At 45.6% G+C, this 26,375-nt stretch overlaps 1 protein-coding gene across 1 annotated transcript in view; it reads left to right on the forward strand.

Annotated features, from left to right (window-relative positions):
• Window positions 1-26,375, forward strand: part of LOC138288009 (uncharacterized protein C3orf20 homolog) — a 199,842-nt gene that overhangs the window by 39,795 nt on the left and 133,672 nt on the right. Inside the window, exon 3 of the mRNA XM_069229101.1 lies at window positions 2,252-2,383. Within this exon, the coding sequence (XP_069085202.1) occupies window positions 2,252-2,383 (132 nt within the window). The remainder of the gene's footprint in view (window positions 1-2,251; window positions 2,384-26,375) is intronic.

A 26,375-nucleotide genomic window follows, 5' to 3' on the forward strand; every position in this document is an offset into this window, starting at 1 on the left:
TTGGCATTCATAAACTTCTTTCTTTATCCTTTACCCCATGGAAAGAGATGGGGTTTTTCTCCAGCTTAGGGCTTGCATAAATCCCTTTCCATATTGGGAAGGGGAAAGATAAACCAATATTTGCAGGCTGTAGGGGAAGGGCTTTCTTCCTGGGTAAGAAATATTCTATGCAGAGAGAAAAAGTGTCTGAAAAAACTATGCCCTTCAGGACTAGAATCTTGCTGGCAATGTCACGTGATCATTGCAGAAGTATGTCTGGAAACCTGTGCCTGGGTTGCTGGCATTGTCATGTGATCATTGCAGAAGTATGTCTGGAAACCTGTGCCTGGGGCAGCTTTCCAAGAGTACCCCTGAGAATGTTTGTGAATTCAGAAATTAGGAAAAACACATGCAGGGGGATTTACTGTACTTTTCCTACTTCGTTGTGTATCAGGGCCTATGAGTACAGGTAAGACCAATTGATCAAGTACAACCAAACCTACCCGCCACAGCCATTCCATCCTAATAATTTCTCACACACCAAAAGAACTGATTTAGGAAGGTAGCATGTAGATCTGGGGGCCTCAGATCACACAACATTCTATCTCATTCCCGCACTGCACAGATAATTTTCTTCATCTTCAGTGACTTCTGCCTAATCCTCTCAGTAGGCTGTTACAAGATCATATAATCTTTTGGACAACAAGGGCAACCCAGTCCTAATCTTTGTATCAGTCAACTGTCCAGAAAAGATCGATTCAAGAGAAATCCAGCATATGGTGCTGCTTCCAGTTAGACTTCTTCAACTTGCTGAGGCACTGTTTCCCAGATTTTGAGTTAGTTCAAGCCTGCATTACTGAGAGGTCATACCCCAAGCAGGTTTGAGATCATTGAACCAGCTTCATCTGCACCCAAGGAAGTGAACTGAGTGCTTATACCAAATACTCAATCTGTTGCAAAGTTCAACCTTGTTTCATACAGAATAAGCTTTAGCAAATCCATAAGCCTGGCCCAAGTTGATCCGCAAAGAATTAACTGTATTGAAAGAGAGTAAAAGTATGAGTCTGAATCAATCTTTCCCTCATCAACTATACTTGTACAGTGGCTTATTTCTACAAACTACATCTGTGCTTTTTTTAAATCCAATTCATACCTACCCAGAGTAAGGGTGAAACACTGAGAAAATCTTCTGCAGCAGATGGTACATTCATTAGAATTACCTATTAACTAGTAAGCTAATTATTTTGTAATGCTTTATGTATGAATGGCAATCAAATACTTCATAAATCCCTCTTAAGCATTATGGCCCTTATTATGACCCTGACGGTCCATGGACCGCCAGAGCTTCTATGGCGGTCTCAACTGCCACATTATGACAGCGGCGGTTTGGCCACTGCCAAACCGCTGCGTCCTTGCCCGTCCCGCCAGGCTGGAGGTTTCCACCTGCAGCCCAGTGGGAGTCGGATGACCGCCGAGGTCATTCCGACTTGGGACACTACCAGCATTTTTCTGGTGGTCTCATCGCCACAAAATGCTGGCGGTAAGGTATCCCGACAACAAGAACTTGCGTTCCTGTCACCGGGATACCCCCAAAACACCTCCGCACACACGAACGTATACACCAACACACACACAAACACACACAGATAACTGCCCACTCACACACCCACTCACAACATTCACCCCATAGACACGCATACATACCCAAACACATCACACATGCATGCATACACTCTCCAGCCCCCACCCCCTCCCTTCAACTACATACATACACACACCTGCACGCACTCACCCACACCCCGCCTTAACCCTTACACATTCACCCATGCACACACACCCACCTCCCATCCACCTGTATACTCGCATGCATCACCATCACCACATTTACACACAGGCACACACTCACAGACACTCCCCCTCCCCCATTCATGACACGCATACACACACTTGCCCCCCACTCCCCCTTTAGACGGCACTTACCTCATCCGACGAGGTGCTCCTCCCTTAGGGGACAGGACCAGGCTTCCACCGCCTGCACCATCACGTCACCAGAAGACCACCACACAGAATTACTGGTTGTAATTCTGTGGGCAGTCTTTTTCTGGCGTGGTGGTGCCGACGGTGGCACCGCCTAAGTGCCGCAGCCCGCTGTGATGAATGCTGCTGGCAAAAGACCACTGCAGTCATAATAAGTGCCTATGTATTTCTGTGGTTTAACCTTAGAGTCCAATAAATGAAGATCATTTGTTTATGTTTCTTTCCTTTCTTTCAGGTAAACGAGTACATCACTATAAGGATTACTGGCCAGTTTTCCCTCTGCTTATTCTTCAAATGGCAACATGACAGTGTGCGGTTGTCCCTCTCACCACTTTCAAGTGTTACCCCACCAAAGATAGAGGAACTGGTAGGTAAATTATGCCAGCAGTAAGAACAACTGATAGAGAAACATGGTTAGCATTCAAAGACAGGTTGACAAGTGTACTGTAATCTCAACACATTCATAGCTCAAACATAAAATCTGCATATGAAGCCAAATAAAAAAGCAGCACTGAGGGTGTCTGATGTACATTTTTATATCGGCATAAGTGGTACTTTCTTTGTAGTGTGTATTCAAGGTGTTGAGCATGTCGGAAAGGATGCTGGTAACTTATCTTATGGCTTTCACATCTGGTGACTTTGTACTTTGTACCTGCTCTTTCTAACAACGATTGGGCCAAATTTGTGCTCTTTAATGTCTCCCTATACCCAGCCTTTTTCACCAGATCCTCCACCACAACAATAACAATGTGAATACTAATCTACAGTTTTTGTGTAGTATCTAATATATCAATATAAAAGTTACACAGAAGGTTGAGGCAAAATTGGCAACCATTTTCACCACCAGCTTTAATAAGAGTCCCTTCATCAGGGACGATAGTTTTATTTAAATAACTGAATGCCAGACACCACTCTTCTGGTGTACTGTATATTTACTTAGGTGTGTCATTGGGAAACCTTTATAGGTACACTATGGATCACATGTAATGTGACAGCAATGAATTCTTCTTTTTTAGACTTGATTTTCTCACACACTTTCTTTTGTTTGGTTTTCTGGTATTGTGTATCATCACTTTTATGTCACTTTAAGGAAACATTATCCTTGACTTTTATTTTTAAAAGCATATGTTATATTGTGCTGCAGTGTGATTGGCCAAGTTTGTTGAAAATCATACACATATACTACATTGCCAAGACTAGGGTCCTGGCAGGATGTATTAAGCTTTGTACTCCGAATCTGTGTGGAGTAATGCACTTTTCCTTCTCCCACCACCTTTACTTGTGACCACTTATACAGGGATAGGAGGGGCAGTGGTAAGAATGAGGACCAGAGAGTGGAATGTTGCAGAAAATTATGAGCCAGGAACAATGCTGCTGCACCTTTCCCACTAGGCTGACCGGCGGGAACCTTAGTTCCTCCCTGGTCAGCCCAGTGGGAACCTTGTAATGGGCCCAGTGGCAAGACCTCTGGGGCCTCAGCTGCCACCCTTGTAATGAGGCCCAAAGTCTGCTTCCAGTGGGTAGGATCTTCGAAAATGCTCCTGGCAGCTGGGAGCAGACTTTTGATCTTTTTTGATGCAGGCAGGGAAGCAGATGTAAATATTGCACCCACCCGGCGGGAGCAGCATAAATAGCTGCTCCCTCCAATCAGGAGCAATGCCAGCTCCCACTGCATGGGGGGGGAGCTGGCTGGGGTCAAGGGGGCCTTGGGGCTCCCTCTGTGGCCCCTAACAAAAGCATGGTGGGTGTCCTGGGTGGGCACCCACATTTAATGATGCAAGCCCCAGAGGGATGGGGTCCTCGGGCCAGAAGAGGCTTGACGAAGAGGGCCATGCAGCCCCCTTCCTCTTTAATTGTAGTTGTGGCCCTGGAAATGAGGTCTCCAGGACTTGACAATGCTCTGGGAGTGAAGTCATGCAGCCCCCTCCCCTTTAATTAAAAAAAAAAAAAAAGGCCCTGGGGTATGGGGTCCCAAGGGCCTAAAAAGGATTAAGAAGGAGGGCAGCGCAACCCCTCTCCCAATTAACAAAAAACAATGGCCCTGGGGGATGGAGTCCCCAGAGCCTAATAAGTCTTGGTGAGGGTGGTTACGTGGCCCCTTCCCCCTTACTAAAAAAACAAAAGGCTGTGTGGGGAGACCATGCAGCCCCCTCCCCTTTAATGAAAAAAAGGTCCTGGGTAATGGGTGTCCCCAGGGCCTAAAGAGAATCTGGGATGGAGATCACATGCCCCCCTCCCCTTTTTTGTAAAGTCTGGCCGTGGGGGGGGGGGAGTTTCCCCAGAGCCTATAAAGGCTTGAGGAGGGGGGGTCCTGCAGCCCCTCTCCCCTTTAAAAAAAAAAAGAAAGGCCCTAGGGAATAGAGTCCCCAGTGCCTAATAAGACTTGGGAAGGGGGCCCACTTGGACTCCCTCCCCTTGAAAATACATAGGGCCTAGGGGATGGGGTCACCTGGGCCTTTTGAAAGCTCGGGATGGGGGCTGCACGCAAACCCCTCAAACCTCTTAAAAGATAAGGCCCTGGGGGTTGGTGTCTCCAGGCATTAATAAGGCTTGGGGAGGGGGGCACTTGGTCCCTCTCCCCTTTAAAAAACATAAGGTTCTGGGAGGTGGGGTCCCCAGGGCCTAAAGAGTAGTAGGAAGGAGGGCACTTGGTCCCTGTTCACTTTAGAAAACATAAGGTCCTAGGAAATGGGGTCCCCCATACCTAATGAGGCTCAAGGATAGGGGGCGCGTCACCCCACCTTTAAAAATAAAAAGGCCTCGGTGGATGAGGTTCCCAGGGCCTAAAAAGGCTTAGGGAAGAGGGCCACTTGGCCCGCTTTATCTTTAAAAAAAAAAAAAAAAAAGAATGGGGTGTGGCCTAGCGGGGAATGGAGTAATATGTGTCTTTTCTGTCCTCCCAGCTGCCACCAGCCTTCAAACACCATGGAAAATACCAAGACCATGATACCATGGCTCTATCCATGACGGTACCTTGGTGCCTTCCCCTCTTCACCTTGGGGGGGGGCTATTTTGTCCCTTGGTTGGATTCCTGGTGATAGCTTTGTGGCTCCTTGGTCGGAGCTGCCACCTTGTGGAGCTATGCCACACGTTGTGCAGCACTGGATCTTGGGATGCGTGAATATCCCACCCAGAGTCCTCCAAGGCAGCTCACACAATACAGAGAACTGTTGACGAGGGAGCCGCAAATTATTTCCCACCTACCTGCTCCTGGTCTCCTGCAGGTGCTGCTACAAACCCATTGACGTGGCCTGTAGATGCAGGGCCACCATTTTGAGGAGAGAGTCACCGAGGCTCTCTGGGACTGAGCTTGCGGTGCATCGCACCTTGCTTGGCGGGGGCGACCAGTAGTAGGGGCACGGTGCAGCAGCCTGAGTCAGCAGCATTGTGGCCGGACCCGGGGCCCCTTGAGAGGATAGCACTACCTGCCTGGCACCCTAGTAAGATCCGTTTATGCTGCACCTATTACTGCACTTTAGACAATATGGCGACCTGCGGTTGCTGCCTCAGGCATGCAGTGCCACCTTGCTTTGAATGGTGTCCTTCGGACCATTGTGTGGCGTGCTTTCCAGATGACCTTGGGACAGAGCGACAATACAGAGGTGTTAATCTTGGGACAGATATTGCCTGGACCCCCAGAGATCCTGATCGGCCTGGGCCTGCACAGCACATTGAGAGCACAAATGCTGAGACTTGCCCCAAGACTTGCCCTATCTATACAACTCGTTTTGACTCCCATCCCAGGAAAAGCTGCTTGACCTGCTTGGGGCCTGCTGTGGTCACAACCTGGCCATCTGATCACCATGTGCCATGAGTGTTTAAAGCCTGGGAACTGGGGACTGGCCAGGACTGCGAGGATCTCTACTTTGGGGATGTGCTGAGCACGGGGATGACATTCACAGGAGTAGCATCCTTGCCATCCAGAGGGCCCGATTGGAGCAGGTGTACAATGTCTACAGTGCCCCTTTTATTCCTCGATTAGCCTACATTGGATACACTGGGCTGTGAAAAGACTGCGCCCCCACTGTGGGGTGGCTTGTCACAGACACTTAGGCCATATGTATGAACACATTTTCCCATAGGCACAGAATGAATAAAACCCTTTGATACATCTGGCCCTTTGAATCTTCCTGTTTGACCCATGAGGTGGCAACAGTAACCTACTCCACTGTGCTATGTTCGCCCTATGACTGACTGGTAGAAATTGTGCATTCCACTAGCGGGCCCATATACAACTGTACGAGATGTGTAGTGTTTGTTTTGGACCACAATGGGGGTGACGCCAGGCCTAGCTTCGACTCTCAGCATTTGTCGCCCCAGCATTCAAGCACCATGCAGTGCCTTAAATCTGCTAAGGACAAGCCAGTGGCCTCCCTTTGGAGCAGAACCCCCCTAGTGGACTCGGAGATGCCAGCTCCCCCTCCTACACCCGCAGCTGGGGTGTTGTCCATAGTACCTATCACACAGGACTACATGGATCATTTCCTGCAGAAGATTGAATCTGAAATTGGCTCGCTTAAGGTGGACTTCAAATCCTGTATCAAGGACATTTGGCGTGATGTGTGGATGGCCTGGAGCGAACAGCTGATGCCCGCTCTGAGGACCATGAGATGCTGTGGCGTGAAGATCAACAAATAGAGCTGCAAACTAAACAGGAAGACCTGGAAAACAGGAGCAGTTGGAACAACATCTGTATCAGGGGTGTCCCCAAAGCAGCAGAAGGAATCAGCATCATGGACTTCACAGCTGAACTCCTGCAGACAATCTTGGGGTACAAGGAGGCTCCCCCTTCAGCCCTGGATAGGGCTCACCACGTGGTCTCTGCTCCTGGGCTCTCTGCTTCCATCACTGACATCCTGACGCATGCCCACTTTTTTTTACAGAGAATGAAGCGATTCTGTGTGCCTCCATGGGCAAGGCTGACCTGGTCTTTCATGGCCACACCATCCAGCTCTTCCAAGATCTCTCTCTTTTATTACATTGCGTCGATGGCTCAACTTCAAGCCAATCACTGATAAATTGAGAAAGATACACATTCATTATCAGTGGGGGCACCCCTTCACTCTCCTGTTCGCTTGGGACGGTAAGCAACGAGCCTCATGCTCCTTGGTGGAAGCAAAGCATCTGGTGTGGCTCACAGCTGCCGTCCAGGACAAAGATACCTCTTCATTGCACGTCTACTGGAGACGACCTGTGCCCCATCTGGACCACAGTGTGGCCCTATCACCCAGACAAGTGACAAAAAGAGGAAGTGTCTCAGAAGACCAAACACAATATCATTCAGCATCCCGAGAACATGAAGAAGGACCCCCCCATGCATCAACTACCAGATATTGGGGCATTGCCCCCCACCGGCACCTCTGTGGTTTTTATGGCCTAGAACAGCAGATGCATCGGGCCACGGGAGCACAGAGGCCACGCTTGCTATCCTGAGTTTGGAATCAGGCTATCCTTGATGGCCACCTCCCCACGATTCTCACCCCAAGAGTGTAACTCCTGAAGCAAGAAATGGCCATATATATGCCAATCTCCGCGGGAAGCGGATGACTGTGTTGGACCCGGTTGGTCCACCAATTTTCTTTTCTGCTGTTTGTTTTTCTTCACTAGGTTGACTATCGCTAATGATTGTCGCTTTCTAATTTTTAGGATGTACAGTGCATATCTCATCCCTTCAATGACAGGCATATGCCCAGCCCGCCCCCTATGTTGCCTTCTGGGTTGCTTTGCTCCGTGGGGACTGCTCAACCATCCTATTCCTAGTGCTGGAGGGGAAAAGGCAGCATGATGCAGGACCCTTGTCCCCCTGGCCTAATCCTTCCTACGTCCTTCTTGCCCATAAATGCTAACCCACAGGTTTCTCACAGATGTCCCTGACTATGGGCACTAAATTGCTCTCTCTAAACATACAAGGCCTCAATTCAACCAACAAGGTATGGGGCTACATATTACAACATGACCCAGATATTATCCTCCTCCAGGAGACTTATCTTCTGGGGGCGGACACCCATAGGATGATACACCCAAAGTATCCTTGCAATACAGGGCCCACAAATCCACTAAAACGTTGGGGGTGGGTGTTCTCTTGAAAGCAGGCCTCCACTCCTCTGTCTCAAAAGTGGTGAGGGATGGGAAGAATCCCTTCCTGGTGCTGCACATGCATGGAGAAAAAGGGCCCCTCATACTTCTTAATGTCTATGCCCCCAGTCTTATGCAGGACCTTTATCTGAGATGCATATTGCATGAGCAACTAGTAGGGTTGGAAGTTGACATCATTGTTGGTGGATATTTTAACCTAGTGTGTGATCCAGACAAAGACCGCAGCACAGTCACATACCAGGGCACTGGAACTATGTCCGCTCAACTGAAGAAGGACCTCACAGAACTGGGGCTAGTAGATGCTTGGCGTTATAAACACCTGGATGCTTGGGACTACTCATTCTACTCATGTCCAGGCATCTTAATCACGTATTGATCATGTTTTCTTAAATCACTCCTTCTTGTGAGATCTTGAAGCGGCGGCTATCTCGGATATCTCCATCTCTGATCATTCCCAGGTAGAGCTGGTTTGGTTCGCCGATACCCCATCTTGCAGGGGCCAGACATGATGGCAGTTAACCCTGAGGCTCCTCATGGATCTGGTTGATATGGCAGAAATCGGTAAAGGAATCATTGAATACTTTGCACTCACCTTGCCCGACACCTAGCTGCTTACACTTTGGGATGGCTTTAAGGCTACCATGAGGGGAGTGATCTCCACCATATCCATTGCCAGAAGGAGAGAGGTGAACTTGATAGAGTCTACCCTCAGATTATCCGGAGATTAAAGTCCTGGAAAAGCAAGATGAGTCTGCTCCGACTCGATGCAACGAGCATCAAGTCACTATGCTGCGCTGTCAAATGAGGGCTCATGGAACTAATAGGACTGATGTTCCCTTTCAGCTCTAAAGCAGAAATATTACGACAGGGAGAACAAGGTGGTCTCGATGCTAGCTCAACGGCTCTGTCAAGCACAGGTTAGAGCACACATTGCTAGACTTCAGTTTGGGCTGGGTGATCTCTGAGCGGGACAAGCAGTGGGCAGTCTATGATTACTATAAGATCCTCTACACTTGTGGCGATGTGCCTCCTGCAGTGACAGAGGAGTATCTGAATGCCTGTGATTGAGAACCCATCAACCGCAACATGTGGACCTCCTTGATGCTCCAGTCACCCTGGTGGAGCTCTGTAACGCAGGCCATTCCCGTCAGTAAAAATACGATCTATGATGGGCTTACTGTCGTCTTCTATAGGCTGTTTCTGCAGGAACAATTGCTAAAGCTATTTAATATTCTTCATGCAGGACAAAGGCCTTACGCCCACTATGGCGGCAGCAGTGATCTCCTTTACACCTAAACCAGGGAAAGACCCTACCCACTGCTCTTCCTACTTCCCTATAGCTCTTCTCAATACTGAGGCAAAAACCTTTACCAAAATGTTGGCTACTGGGTTGGAGTGCTATCTTCCAGGCTTCATTGACCCTGATCAGGTAGGGCTTATTTACAATCGACAGTACCCTGGATAGTGCACTTAGTCGAGCAGTCCCACCACCACAACATCCCGCCTTGCCTCCTTTTGCTTGAGGCAAAGAAGGCTTTTGATTGGTGAATTGGTCCTTCCTCTGTGTGGTTTTGGGCAAGGTGGATTTGGGGCTGGAAATTATAGCCAAGATCGTGTCTTCCTCTGTCACTCAAACAGCTACCATTAGGGTCAACATACTCTACACAGCCCCTATTAACATCCTTAGGGGCACACGCCGGGGTTGCCCGTTGTCACTCCTTTTGTTTGCTTTTGTAGTGGAGCCACTGGCTATAACTCTCTGCTGCACTGCTGCCATGGTAGGCATCCCTTTTGGGATGTGGGGCCATAAGATTAACTTATTTGTAGATGACCTCTTGCTCTCTGTCTCTCAGCCCACTACCTCTTTACCAGCGATTGTTGCCAGCCGTGCTGCGTTGAAGGTGGTGTCAGGCTGCAAAATTAATATGTCTAAATCCTGCATTCTTAATCTGACTATACTTTAACAGGAACTCCCTGCTCTGCAAGGCCTAGCGCCATTCTAGTGGTCCTCCGGCACAAATAGGTATCTGGGTATTAAGCTGACCACTAAACTGTCTTCCTGGATGCAGGCAGACTGTCCGCAACTTCGGAGGTCCATTCTGGCAGATCTTCAGATGGAAGCCCCTTCACATCTCTTGGCTGAGCCAAGGTTCTCAAACTCGCTATTAATGCAGCCACGGGACAGGGGTGGACTGACCTGCCTCAACCTTCTTGAATATTAGTAGGCTGCCCACCTATGATACATCTCTGCATGGGTGGTGCGTGAGAGGGAGAAGCATTGGTTTCAAATGGATCGGGTGGTGGCCTGAGGGCCCTGGTGGGATTTAGCCTGGTTACCCAAACAAGGCAGACCGCGCAGAGCTTACTTGGCTACACCCACCGAGACAATACTCAACATTTGGGACAAGTTGGAGACTGGAGAGGCCTCACTACCTTCCCCTCCTCCACATGCCTATTATGTGTAATCCTGATTTTATTCCTGCGCTGTTACCCTAAATCTTTCCCAACTGGGGTGGTGGGAGTGTGTGCAACGCTATGCAACCTCTTTGTTGGACTCTCCATCAAGTCTTTAGATCAATGCAAAACTAATTTCCACCTTCTTGAAATACCTAAACTTCAGTATTGTCAATTATGGCAGAGGGCATTATATACCTCCAACTGTCCTGGGACCACTAGGTCCTATACTCCCTTTAAAAAACCGGTAAGAGCATATGATGGATCAGGGGACTTATATGTAATACATATTGCACACTACAGCATTCCACATCCCTTCATACCCACCCCTACCAATCATGCTAGCAGGTTATCACTACAGAGGGTATCTCACCCAAGCAATGGGACACCCTCTCGCGGGAACTTATTGAAGCTTTTCTCTTAGTCATGCGACAAACAAACATGTTCCAATGGTGTTTTACACCACCCTGCCTCTCCACCATTTACCCCTCCATATCTTCCCTCTCCTGGTGATGTGGCTTGGCAGTGGGGATTCTTGTCACACATGGTGGTTTTGTAGCTTCATCAGTACCTCCTGGAAAGAAATCCTGAGGCACATTAAAGCCACCATACGATATCTGCCCTCTGCTTCCTACCTTATGGTTGTCCTTGGTGTGTGGCCCCTTACATCGGAAGTGATGACACACGCTGACTGGAAGCTCATTAGCCACATGCTCCGTACTGTGAGGCAGCATGTGGTGATGACATGGAAAAAGACTACTGCCTCTTCCATTGCTCAATGGTTCACTCATCTGTGGCATATGCTGGCAATAGAACAACTTTCCCACAATCTAACACCCACTGTGAATAGTTTCAGTATGTTTGCCACCCACTGATCCACTATCTTACTCGCTTTTAATTCACATGTTTCAGTCCTCTGAGGTTACAAGCTTTACAGCTCTTTGATCTCCCCCCGGATCTTACACCAAATAACTGATCCCTCCCCCCCACTCCCGATTAATCATTACCACCTATGCACTAATGCACAACATTGTCCAGATCTTCAAACTCTATCAAAAAAGCCTCAACCAGGAATTGTTGTATTTTGTTGTTTCACTGTTATTTCTTTTTGCTTTGTGACATGCCAAGTTATGGACAACCCTTAGGCGCACCTGTCTAATGACTGGATAACCCTCTACTTTCTAGCCATTTTCCACTGGCTCCACACTATGTGTAATTGCTTTGTGCAAACTGGTCTCCTGTCATATTATGTGGGCTCTGGCAGACATGTCATACCTTGTTGTAATCAATTGAAAAATTGTTAATAAAATGATTATGATAAGAAAAGGACATGGGGAATGGGGTCCCCAGGGCCATTAGGGGTTGACTTTACATATGATAAAAAAATATGACTTTATGTTAAAAAAAAAAGTGAATTTCACTGAAAAACAACAAAGGTTAAAGTAACAATATAGTTAGGTGTGATAAAAAGATCCATTTTTGTTTAAAAAAAAAAAAAACTTTGAAATTCACCTAAAAAAACTAAGTTTAAAGAAGCATTATAGGTAGGTGAATATGTCAGTGACAACATTCACGTTTTGAACTTAAAAATACACAGACATTCACCAGTTACAGTTAGAAGAGCTAACTATACCTTGTGCCCCCCCCAAGCACTACTTATTACATCACACATTACATCACTTATGACACGTTCTATGATATCATTTATGACATCACTGAAGACATCTCAAATGACAGCATCGATGACATCACTGATGACATAATCCAGGCTTCTTTTGTATACGTTGTTCTATAAACAGGTACAGCAGTAGAGCTATGAAAGTAACTGCAAAATAAGCTCACAACAATATGAAGCATCATCACAGCTATTATACATACAGTCCCCATTGGTAAAGCAAGCTTATGTTATGTGCAACATTGACCTTATAGCATACACTTCATGGGTTGCCGAGTTCATGTTGACTAAGATCCACAGATGAAAGGGTAACCTATCCTGCACACAGTGTTTAATCTGTATACAACTATTAAAGGAAAATCAAGTTCCTCCAGATACTGAAGCCTTGTTACATAACTAATGACCTACTATGGACAGTCTTTACCTATATCAGACCTCAACAGTCACTGAACCTACATTGAGAACTGAAGTGAACATAAGTAGAAAAGTAGGTACTGTTAACACTGTTAATTCTACTTTCACCCCCCACGCCCCTAAAGTGTCCTCTTCATTGATGGGCCTGCATGTCATAGAGAAAACCAAGAATAAGCTAACTATGCAAAGTCACTGCCACATTTTGGGCAATTCCATCAGATGGTGCCGAAGTTATTAGTAAATAAAAAATGTTTCGACCCCTGCTCTTTAACTCCTTCCTGCAAATGGTTCTGCACAAAACCTGAAATACCTGCACCGGAAGTAACTTGGGTGTAACTCGAAAACTGCCTACACGTTTGATGTAGATTCTTCAAACAGTGCTAAGGTTATAAGCAATTGAAAATTGTATTGCCTCCCATTTAACTTTGCCTACATATTGAATCTGCATGAAGCCTAGAAAGCTTGCTCTGGGTGGATCACTGACACAATATTGTGATAAACAATATCCTGTCACAAGTATGATTAACCACAATATCGTGATCCTGTACTGGTAAGTACAAAAATATCGGGAAAATATTTTTGACACTGATATCGTTGAAAATTAGACACAAATATTGATAATTGATAATATAGAGTTTAAAGTAGTAAATGTTAAATATTTTAATATATAATTGTAATATAATGTCAATTAAATATTTTCCACTAATATTTAATACTATCTATAAATGTGTTTGTATATAAACACACAAACATGTATTAATTAATGTAGACAATAAATAAAATATAAATTGTTTTTAAAAAACACATTTACAAAAAGTGCTATAAACATTAAAAGAAATGTAAAAATAAAAACAAATTATATAAAAATAAAAACATTAATGCTATAAACTATATTTATCTATGTTATGAACACTTTTGGAGTCTAAGATTATTAATATACTATTGGACTTTGGAGGGGTAAAATGCACTATTCCCACTCCAATCTGTGCAACAGTAGGAAAAGTGTTGGATTTTGGAGGGTTAAAATGTACTATTCCCACTCCAAAGAGCACCATTTTTTGGGAAGTGTTGGACTTAGGAAGGGGAAGATTTAATATTCCCACACTAATCTGTGCAACAATAGGGAAAGTGCTGGCTTTGGAGGGGTAAAATGTATTATTTCCACTTCAGTCTCTGCAACAGTAAGGAAAGCATTGGATTTCAGAGAGGTAAAACTTACTATTCCTACTCCAGACAATGCAACAGTAGGGAAAGTGCTGGACTTTGGAGGAGAAATTTTTCTATTCCCACTCCAGACTGTGAAACAGTAGGGAAAGTATTGGTTAGCAAAAAAGTTAATTTCACTATTCCTACTGCAGTCTAAACAAGAGTAGGGAAAGTACTTCACTTCAAACACATTACTTGTATAACACCATGAATGTAGAAAAAATATTAAGCTCTTAATATAATTTTTTTTAATTAACATAATGTTAATGAACATAAAAGTTTACATTATATTTATTCATTAAAATCATTATCAAAATAAGTATTTCATATTTCATTATTTAAAATTCAATTAAATAATTAATTTACAAATATGAATTAATTATGTGTATTAACTTCCCACGTGATTCCCCTACAAACCTAGGATCCCGCAAATAAAAAAGCAGTAAATGAAATCAGTATTCCATATTTTACATAATTAAAAATAATTAATTAAATATTAATAAGTTATTAATGAATTAATACTTAAGTATCTTCCCACCCTAGACCCCTACAACCCTAGCAGCCGGCAACTGAAATATAAGTAAAATATGTATTCTATTAGTTACATAAATAAAATCAATGAAATAATGAGTTAACTATAATAATTAACTTCTCAACCTGTACCCCTACAAACTTAACAGCCCACAAATAACATATAATGAAAATAAATCAATATTACATAATTTGCTCGATAAATATTTATCATATAACTAAATAAAATGTATTAAATAATTCATAATTAATATTAACTAATTAACTTCCCCATCCCCTATCAACCCAAGAACCCACAACAATGCTATAAATTACTATAAAAAAAAATAAAAAAAAATCTTTCTCACTGAAAATTACAAGCTATATTAGAAAAAATAACCTTTATATAAACAATAGTGACTCATACGATTATTATATCAACACATTCAAATAATGTAAAAGCAATATTTTCATTCACTATACTATTGAAAACAATATTAAGAACATCAGTATTATTTAAAATGATATTAATTACCTCAAAAAACGTTATTCTTGTCAACAATATTTGTGCATCACAATATTTGTGTATCACAATATTTATTTTCTGATATTTCTATCTCCTGATATTGTTACATCAATATTTTGTTCAAATTCCCATTGGGTATCCCTTACTAACTACTTGCCACACTTGCAACTGTTTGAAGGGGCGGAAGGGGTACTTAAATAATGGCAGGAGGATTGATCCTGATGTGGCAAGTAACACAGATCCTAACGTTATGGAGTTGAAGCTATTGTATTGGAATGTTGCATGTCTGAGAAGCAAATTATCGAACAAAGACTGGTGCTCCTTCACCCATCATTTATCTGTAGTATGTTTGCAGAAAACCTTGATGTCAATGTCAATGTCAATTCTCTTGCTTAGGGAGTACATATATATATATATATACACTTAGCACTTTATACTTTATGTCACGAAATAAAAAAAACTTTTTGGGACTCGAATTGGTGGTGCCAGTGTCATACATGCAACGAAAATCTGAGAAAGACTGGGATTCGTCTGTTCGTGGAGTGACTATGTGATATTTATTCACTTAAAGATCCAAAGGTTACAGGGAGGAGTTAGACTGACATTTTAAATGTGCAAAATCATAGAAAGTCACCAGTTATAGTTATAGTTACAGTTACCTCTAGTAACTATAACTCATCCCCTCAGGTAACTATAACTTGTACCCCTGCAATGCACAGGTTTTTTTTCAAAGATTTTACTGCTGAATATTACATTAAGCTGTCATGAGTGCCGTCATTTGTGGGGAAAGTAGCAGTGCATGGCAAGGGCGTGAGTTATAGTTATCTTAGGGCATGAATCTTGGTTACTCCCGGTAACTCCAACTGGTGAATTTCTATGGTTTTGTATGTTTAAAATGTAAGCCTAACTATAATGTCCCTGTAACCTTTGTTTTTTTAAGTGAATTTCTATGTTTTTTCAAACTTCCATTTCCTAACTATAACATCCCTGTAACCTTTGTTTTCTTCAATGAATTTCAATGGTTTTTTAACGTATAGTCATTTTCATTACTATACATTACTCCAACCACCGCAGCGCACTGCGGTTTGCCTCAGACCAAACCCCTGTAAGCACCCAACCTTGCAACTTGTACAGCCTTCGCCCATGCGCAGTAGGGGTTGGCGGCAAGGGTTGGCCACTGCCAGACCCTGCAGCTAACCACCCAGCACTAATCTGTGCCTTGCCCTTTGGCCCTGCATGGCGGAAGTTGGTTGTGGCCTCTCTGGGTATCGGAATAGGTGTGCGATGATGTATCTGGCTGTGAGAGTGTCTATCTGGGTGCGAGAGTGCGTACATCAGTGTTTTAGTGGGTGTGTCAGTGTGTGCGTGGGTTCATAAGGGTGTCAGTGGGTGTGTGAGAGTCTGAGTGGGTTTGTGAATGGGTGCGTAACTGTCTGAGTAGGTCTCTGAGTGGGTGCATGAGGGTCTGACTGGGGCTGTGAGTGGATGCACAAGGGTTTTAAGGGGTCTGTGAGTGGGTGGGTGACTGTCATAGTGGGTTTGTGAGTTGGTGTGTAAGTGTCTGAGTGGGTGTGTGAGTGGGAGAAAGAGATTGAGAGAGAGAGAGAAAGAGAGGGAGAGAGATAAAGACTGTTTTAGGTTTTGATGTACGATATACTTAGAATGAGATATTTCTTTGGAATTTAAAAAGAAAGATGTATTTGTTATTTAAAAAAAGTAAATTCATCTTCTATTTCACCTTTAAACATTTGTATTTTGAAAACAAAAGAGGAAAACAAGTCCGACTGGGCTCGAACCCTCAATGCTCAGTGTGAACGTCCGGACACCCTCCACATCATATTACATAAAAGCCCCACGGAGGTGGTGGTCCCCTGGGCAGCAGAGGGCCAAGTGCCCCCTAAAATATATGCACTGGGGACCTGGTGGTCCCCGGAGCTCTTGAGGGGAGGGGGGGTTGGGAGTTTGGGGCAAGGGGCATGCGTCCCTCGCACCATATTACATAAAAGCCCCGGGAGGTGGTGGTCCCCGGGGCAGCGGGGGACGCTGTCAGGCCTCCCAACACGATTACGCATTTGCCGCCGCATACATCACAGAAACGGCCTCAGGGAGGTGATGGTCCTGGGGCTGCGGGGGGCCGTGAGGCACCCCCAGATTTAAATTTTTAAATGTCCCTGGGACCTGGCCCACCCAGGGTGCTGGAGCTCACACTTTTTTATATTTTTTATTTTGTTTCTGCGAATTCACGGATATCATGATTTTGTGGCAACATTTTTTTAAAAACTGCTTTCTTGCTATGGGGCGGTCGTTCTGGGACCCCGCCACTAGAGTTAAGGGGTCAGAGTGTCTATATCATGGCCTTTTTTTTTTTACTTTTCTACTGGGACTCAGCTCAAGCTGAGTCCCAAGATGGATGACAACACTTCCTGGTTTAAAATGTTGGCAGCCAATCAGAGCTGTGCATTTCCCTGCACAAGCTTGTCTTTTTTTTCTTGAATACTTTGCGGCCAGAAATATACAAATTCGGATTTCTATAAATTTCTCAAAAACTAATGAACAGATTTACACCAAATAAGCAAAAGATCAATCTGTATACGGAAAGCTAGCTTTCTGCCAAATTTGGTGTAATTCCGTCCAGTGGTTCGGGCTGTAGACGTATCTAAAGGTCCTATGGGAATTAACTTGGGAAATGCAACTTTTTTGACCCCCCCTTTTTCTCGGCCCCCACTTGACGGATCTCCCCAAAACTTTCCATATGCAACAAGCATCACCGCAACACTTGGGAATTTTTGTGACGATTTCAAACAGTGCCAAAGATATAGCCAAGTCAAAAAAAGCTTTTTCTATTAAACATGATCCTAACTTTAACTATCTAGTGGCGACCGCTAGTAAAGCAAGGGCAGATTGCCGATTCTTATCTCAAACAGAATGTTGGACAGACTAAGCCGCAAATGTCTGAAGTCCTCACAATTTCACCTTATTTGTAATGACTGGAACAGAGGTAGGCAGCTCATGTTAATTAATTTTCATGCCAAGAATTTAGATACTTACCCTATTGATTTGGTTTTTGAGCTGGAAGGGGAACTGGAAACATTTTTAAATACTGTTGCTTAGATATTTATATTGTTTGGGCCGATGATTTTCATATTTACTGATGCGCTTTAACTGCCAGGGAGATCTGCAGTATGTTTGGTAGCGATGACGAGGAGATAACACACTTTACTCACTCAAGACATAGGGAGGTTCTAAATAATCTTTCAATAGTATGATTTTCTTTTTGCTTCTGATTTTGCCAGCACCATCATTATGCTGTGTCCTTTATTTGTGGGGAATGGTAAATGTTTTGCCTTCGATTATAAAGTGGTGTCACATAACCTAAATTCCCATGTTAGGGGTTTTCAGGTTCTTCCATAATGTCTGAGTGATCATAAACCCTTTATCATGGACTTTGACGCTCCAGTGGGATGGATGGGTCATCATTATTGCAGGAACATTAAGTAGTTAGCAGAAGAATTGGTGTTTCTGTAAAATGGTAAAAGATTTGTCACGAAGAAATTCTAATCTGATTTGGTGAGCTCGCATAGGGATCTGGTAGAGACGTGTCTGGATGTTAATGCCTTATTGTGTATTACACTACAGTCATTTACCTTCTTGACCTCAAACATGAAGGAGGGGCTAGTGAGAGGCCCACGGATTGACAGGAATTGTGGCTGCTTAGATTTTTGAACGAAAGCACCTAGGGTTCTCAAGCAAATACTTGATACGATTCGGAGGGATAAGGAGCCATTAAAGAGTGCAGATCCCATTATAAGAAAACTCTTACATGAAGAAAACAACAGATTAGGGATGAGGTTTACGATGCTCTAATAGAAGCGAGTAGGCAATCTAACAATGTCACATTCTGGAAACGTTTCAATAATCCTTTCTTCGTGGAGCATCAAGTCCTACATTAGAATCAATAATTTCGGCTGAAGAGTAGGTGACTAATTTTTCTGCTATTTTCTCTTCAGAGGTGGTTAGTTTGGCATGCAGGCCAGTTAAGGAGGGTGAGGGTTTTGGGGTAATGAGGAAGGTGTTATTACTGCGCTTTATGGTTGCCACGGGCAAAGCCCATGGCCCAGGTGGGGTGTCCTTAGATTTGGTTTTGGATTGTATTCATTTGTGGGCCTCCCTGGTTACTAACATTCTCAATGCTGTTAGAAAGTGGGCCGCCGATGTCTTGGAAAAAGTAAGCTATTGTCCCCATATTTAAGAAAGGGAACAAAGCTGACCCAGTTTGGTCAATTACCCTCTTAGATTCTTCCCTTAGGGTGGCAGGAAGGATACTTTTATCACTATTAGATGGCCAACGGAAAACATTGTAGTGTGTGATGTTCAATATGTCTTCAGAAAGGGTGTTGGCACTGTGGAACAATGCCTGAACCTAGCGCTACTGATTAGTAAGTATACTAAGGCCAAACAGGAGACACTTTATTTGTCCTTTGTGGACCTCTCCTGCGTGTTTATTCAGTTAACCATTCCCTGATGTGGGATCTTTTATCGGATATGGAAGTGAATGTGGGTATAATTTATTTTCTTTGGCAATTCTATACTGAGGCTTCCGCCCATTATGGCCACAGAGGTGAATGCACAGAGTACTTTAGAGTTAGAAAGGCAGTTACACAAGGGCGTATTTTAGCCCGATTCCCCTTTACTCTTTATGTGAATTCTGTTGACAAATATTTGGTTAAAATGGTTGTAGATGTGTCGCACATAGGTGTCCTCCCTGCTTCTATATTGCTTTATGCTGATGATGCTGGGCTGATAGCTTGCACAGGCAATGCATAAAAGCACAGTTTACTGTCTCACAGATTCTATATCACAATTTGTTACGATTGTTGAGGGATGAGAGGAGCATCAAGTCCCACTCAAGACTTTGCCTGTCGTGAGTCATGGCCCCTCCCCACACTCAAAAAGAGAAATAAATATGATATTACACTCTGCACTTCACACATACATATTATATGTGTATGTATACAGTACCTGCATGTATGTTTTATGTCATGGCATTAATGTGTACTTATTTTTACCAAAGGTGTTTATATAAAACCAGGATGTTAGATGTTAAATGTGTGCAGCATGGTGAAATCACATTGTAGAGACCCCATAACTATTAGACAAGTTGTTCCATGTGTAAAGTAATTGTTACATGCAATCTGTAAATCCGTAAAGTGTCTTTCTCATATCAGTTTTACTGCAGTGTGCTAATAAACTGGAATTTTAGTTTTGCAATGTAGTAATAATTGTGTGTATGTTCAGTTATTAGTACAGTTGCTCTAAATAATGTATTATTGGGCCACATTTATTTTCACTCCCATGTTTATATAGCAGCAGCAGTTTGAGCTTTTTGATTTAGTGTATAAAACAGCAGTGGCATTTTCTATGGTGTGACTCATTTTGACCCACCATTGTTTTCCAGATATTCATATATAAATGTGCAACAAAGTCCAATCTAAGAATCCTTCCTGTTGCATCACAGGATAGCTCTAGTAAAATTTAACAACCTTACTTCTTAGAAGAGTTCATCTATAAATTCAAGAAATAGTTCAAAGTTTGTTTTCATCATCAATACTACTTTCTGAATACTTCTTTGTATTTCCAAGTGCATAAGTACTAAGTAAGGGACATGGCCTGGAGCCCATGGAGTAGCACGCACTGAGCGAGGCTCCCGGCCGATCTCAGCCATCCACATGAATCCTGAACCCACTGCCGTGCAACAAGCCCCACAAACCACCAAGGGCATAGACTACAGAGCCTCCGGCCACGCTGGAGTTGTCTAATCGCCACGGTCTCCCCTGATGGAGCCACGATGATCGCTTTAGGCCGGAGCACAGGTGCTCAAAATGACGGAGCGTGAGGGAGTCAGGTGCTGAGCGCTGCAATGGGGGACAGACCGACAACAACAGACGGAGGAGCGAGCGGCTGACCGGCGGGCCCCCTGAGCAAGAGGTGTGCCGGAACCTGAATCGCAGGTCCAAGGACAAGGACCTGCAAAGCACAGAAGTACCCAGGATGGGTCGGCGGGCCTACGGCCAGTGAACTGCGGAGCACCTGGTGGTGGGCAGCTAGCAGGAAGCAGAGGAGCTGCCCTGTGGCCTCACTCACCCCCATCCCACAGCGCGGGCTGTGCTGGGATTCCCGGTGAGTGGGGGTGGGTGGAACAAACGTCTTTCTCAGACCTGCAGAGAGAGGTGCCCAGTGTGCTGCTGCCCTGAGTTCTGGCTGCCTGGGGGGCTGCAGTAAGGCCTCAGAGACTTCCGTTTGGGCCCTGATTGGGGGTCTTCTGTGGGATAGCCCCGGAAAGGGGGGCCCCAGGAAGGAGGGCACTGTGGGACCTCTGGCGTAGGAGGGGAGAGCCAGGGGCTCATCCAAGGCCGCTGGAAACTGAGATCGCAGCCAGCAATGGCCAGTAGTGGTGGAATACGGACTGGGACCACTGGAGTGGAGTGGGTCTTTGGTTACCTCCCGCAACGTGATCTGGTCCTGCTGACGCAAGGGACCAGGATTGTGTGCTGAACCTGGAACTCCAAAAAGATTAAAGCCAGTGGCAAGGTGCGCCTGGGCTGGGTTGGAGGAATCCCGGCCCTTGAGACATGCACAGTCCCCTCTGCTGTACCACCTACTGGGCTGTACTGGGGGAACCCCATGACACGGAATACCAAAACTGGGCAAAAGATAGCCTAGGGTCCTACCTCAACTGAACTTCAATAAATTACGATGTGAGACACCTGGCTCACTTGCATTGGTCAACATCGGCAAAGCCATGAAAAAAAGGGAGGGGACGGGCCGAGGCACCCCACTGGGTCCGCACGGCCTGAGCGGAGAGATCGGGCCTGTGGCCTCGGACCATTGAGTTCACCTCAAGAAACTATGCTGGACATGATCCTCCAGGCCATAGCCGCATCCCAGGAAGCCCTTGAACTTAAAATAGATACGATTGCCACTGACCTAAGCATCTTACGAAGCGATCATCACAGACTGACGGACAGAGCCACTTCCAACGAAAGGACTCTGGATGAGATTACCCCAGATTTCCGGCAGTTGCACGCATGCATGACCAAGATGGAAAATCAAATAAAAACTCTGGAGGCATGAGCGGAAGACACGGAAAACAGAGCAAGAATAAGCAACATGTGAATAGTGGGCCTAATGGAAAAAATAGAAGGAATGGCGGCAAATATGACTACTTTCTTGGAGCACTGGAGTCACAGTGCCATCGCTCCAGAAGGTCTCTCCCCCTACTTTGTGATTAAACGGGCCTTTCAAGTGCTGTCTCCACTGCCGGTTGCATGATCCAGGACAGTGATTGCTAAACTGCTCCAATTCAGGGACCGAGATCATATTCTTACCTAGGCTCGACTGTGAGGAGAGATAAAAATTGAGGACCACTGCATCATGATTTTCCCAGATTCCACAAGGGACACTCAGAAGCAAAGAGCCTCTTTTGCGAGGCCAAGAAAAAGCTAAGGGATTTGGGAATCCAATATGCCATGTTTTTTCCCTGCCAAACTCAGTGTCATCAACAACAGTACTACACTCTTCTTCACCTCCCCCCCAACAAGTATGGGAATGGATTGACTCAAACATCCGTGCATTGATAGTGGGTCCAAGAGACAAACAAAGCCACCCCTCGGGAAGCCTGAGGAAATCACGGCATACTAAAACTGTAGCAGCACCCTCACAGGCACTAATGAAGAGACAAGAGGTGGTGGAGATGGCGGCAAACCTTGGTAGATCGAACTCTAGCACCTCCCACCCCACGGATAATCTGTCGGAACGAGATTCGATCTCTGAATGTGCTTCGATTTCCTCCTTGGACTCAGCTGACTTGCCGCCGACAGTAACACCCGGTACGTCTGATGAAATCAAATAAACTCAACATGCCTGGAGCATACCTGTCTTTCCTCCTTTCCCCGAGGGCTGAGGAGAATGGGTAGTGTGGTGGATGCTCTTTAAATATGTGGGGCACTTTTGGAGGACCTAGGCTGAGAACCCTACTATGCTATATACTATGATGCTGGGGTTTCTCTGCTGGCAGCGGCTGAGGACGGGGGAGACCCGACATTGGAGAACCCCGGGTTGCTCAGTGGACGAGGTGAGGAGGAGGGGGACTGGCAAAGTCTGCCGCCTTGCCCACCAGCACCGAGGGGCCAGGAGACCTGGGAATCCTGCACACTGGGGCCTGGACGGCCCCCGCCCGGCCAGATGAGGAGGGAAACACTGGTCAGGGGGGCAGGTGGGGCCCTGGAGAACGTGAGTTTGGAAGGGCCTGAGGCAGCAATATCCTGGAGACGGAGGCTGCTGAGGGGCGCACCGCCGCCTCGCATTTGGTAGGAGGAGCTCCTGCTGGGGCTGGTGCCCGGGACCGGACCAGGAGGGGGTGTCCAACGAGAACGGCACAGGCAGAAACTGGAGTGGAGGGTACTGAGCCTCTGAAGAACCCGGCTGGCGGGGGGCCGTTGGGTGTCGGTCTCCCCCCATTCCCCTGTGGGGCATGTGAAGAAGACAGGGGGGCCCCCTAAAATGCTGCGAGCAAAGGTGAGGATGTGGGGACAGCTAACCCGCTGAGCGGAGTGGCCCCTAGTGAAGAGAGGCTCCACCTGGAACACGCTGGCTAAGCACAGCTACGCTTTGGGAAGGGGCGAAGCCCCATCAGCAGAAGTCGCCTGCAGCAGAATTGGGAGGGGGGTCCGGCAACATACCGGGGGAGCCTGTCGGCTGGGGACGGGGACTAACATTGGTGGCAAGGGGTCCCATCTCCGGTCGCCCCCCCACAGTGGCTAGCCAGATGCATACGGGTCCAACCACAGAGCCCCCCAGCGGGGAAACAATGCCTTAAATCCCAGGGGCAGAGACCACACAGCCCTGACAAACAGGGTGTTGGGGAGCTGACCCCAAGCCAGCCTGTGCAACGCCCCCAATGCAGGCTACCGTACAAAAGATATTAGAAGCGATTGAGGAATCAAAAAATACCCTTAGGGAAGAGATTGGGAAGGTGTCGTCAGAGCTGAGCCTCCTGCGGGCAGACCATAGGAAGCACTCTGACAGAGTGAGAACTAATTAGGACGAATTGACAAGTCTTGGAACACAGCAGTGATCACACAAGACACAGATAGCTCACCTCACTGACAAAGTGCAGAGACTAGAATACCAAGTGGAGTGGCCATTCTGTAGTAGTAAAACCTGGAACCAAGGCGTAACCGATTCATCAGTATTGCCTAGTAAGCCCATGCATTAGTGTTTCCTTGGGGAATTTATATGAATATCTTGTAACGTTCAGTTTTTGTGTTCTTGGTGTAGAATCTTTCTTACTCCAGGTTTGACAGTGCGGCATTAACTTGACGCCTATTGTGTTCTCTGATAAACCGCAAAAAAGATGCTTCAGAAATGAGACCGCAAGCACTGTGTACCTACAGTGGTCAGAAATTATTTTGATGCAATTTGTACAACACCCCTGTACTGACTGATGCAAGTCATCCATTTGACCCCCAGATATTGCATGGTAGCACTCTGCAATTTGGGGACTCCAGCTTACCCCGCCAACATCACTTTGCAGTGCCAACAGCTTCTGGAAAGGACAAGCCACCCTAACTCTTGGGCTTGGCAAAGATAAAGCAAGGCTGTGCGCTCAGAGATCCCATAGCAGAAAAGATCTTGAATCCATCCTGGAGGTGAACTGATGATGTACTGGAGTGTAATCTGTATCTGACTGTGACGCGCGGGTTCTATCTTCCTCTGCTGGAGACACAGAGTAGAAGGTTCTCCCTTTATAAAGCACCTGTAAGCTCCGCCCCCTGAGCCACGCCCCGTCCACCCTCGAAGTAGGTAAAGGAATTCCCGCCTTTTACCAGGATGATGGACAGCTTTCCAAAACGACCCCAATGTGTTTACCGCCGATTCCGGTGGTGCGTTGTTGATGCTCAGAAGCACGAGGACATCTCCACAAAGACGCACTAGTAACAATAACATTGCCAAAGGCACACAAGGTTGCTGGAGACGTTTACCCCGTGGCCCATCACGTACCCCTAGTGTACAATATAAACAGGGCGTATAAAACATGATAGGTAACGATTACTGACATACTCGTAGAAAATACTCCGGTTGGGTAGACCACGATGCTCATTTTACAGAAACTAAACCGCAACAGGAAGCACTTAGAAATATAAACGTAGCAGGTGCCGCAGTTGAAGATCAGCCTCTGGAAAGGACAAGCCACCCTAACTCTTGGGCTTGGCAAAGATAAAGCAAGGCTGTACGCTCAGAGATCCCATAGCAGAAAAGATCTAGAATCCTTCCTGGAGGTGAACTGAGGATGTACTGGAGCGTAATCTGTATCTGACTGTGACGCTCGTGTTCTATCTTCCTCTGCTGGAGACACAGAGTAGAAGGTTCTCCCTTTATAAAGCACCTGTAAGCTCCGCCCGCTGAGCCACGCCCCGTCCACCCTCGAAGTAGGTAAAGGAATTCCCGCCTTTTACCAGGGTGATGGACAGCTTTCCAAAACGACCCCAATGCGTTTACCGCCGATTCCGGTGGTGCGTTGTTGATGCTCAGAAGCACAAGGACATCTCCACAAAGACGCACTAGTAGCAATCACATTGCCAAAGGCACACAAGGTTGCTGGAGACGCTTACCCCGTGGCCCATCACGTATCCTTAGTGTACAATATAAACGGGGCATATAAAACATGCTAGGTAACGCTTACTGACATACTCGTAGAAAATACTCTGGTTGGGTAGGCCACGATGCTCATTTTACAGAAACTAAACCAATAACAATAAAATACACACACACTCTTTTAAACCTGTCTGACTAAGTATTTTTTACCCATGATTCTAATTATGTATTGTATGTGCATATGTGTGTGTATTCGTGTGTGTGTGTGTGTATAAATATATATATATGTGTATGTATGTGTATATGTTGTTTCTGTGTCTGGCATGTTTGTGGATCATTGCATGGGTTGTTATACTAGATATCTATGAATTTCTGCTCTCTTTTTATCACACTTATCTACTCATCACTCTTATGTCATGTCTCTATCAAACTATCCTCCATTCTCACTCGGACTCATCCCAAATCCCTTCGACCACTTTCATCTCCTAAATATCTCTGCCTAAGCTCTTCCCTCCACCTTCACATCTAACTCACCAAACCTCACTCTACCTCTGTGACCTCCCACACAACCCTACTAAATTCTCCTGCATTCATCTCACCCTGCTACTATGCTCTCCCTAACCCTTCCACATCCTCTTTCTCCTCCGCTCCCCTTTTATTCATCTCAAGCCTTTGGATTGAGTAAATGAAGGATAAACTCCCAACTAACACTTCTGGATTTCTTTCCTCCTCCACCCCTCCATTACTCCAGTCAATCTAACTAACAAACTCTCATATCCGCAACTCAAATTAACTCATAATAATACTAAAACTGTACTCCTTATT

This window comes from Pleurodeles waltl, chromosome 4_1 (genome assembly GCF_031143425.1).
Source record: "Pleurodeles waltl isolate 20211129_DDA chromosome 4_1, aPleWal1.hap1.20221129, whole genome shotgun sequence".
In the NCBI taxonomy this organism is placed as follows: Eukaryota; Metazoa; Chordata; class Amphibia; order Caudata; family Salamandridae; genus Pleurodeles; species Pleurodeles waltl.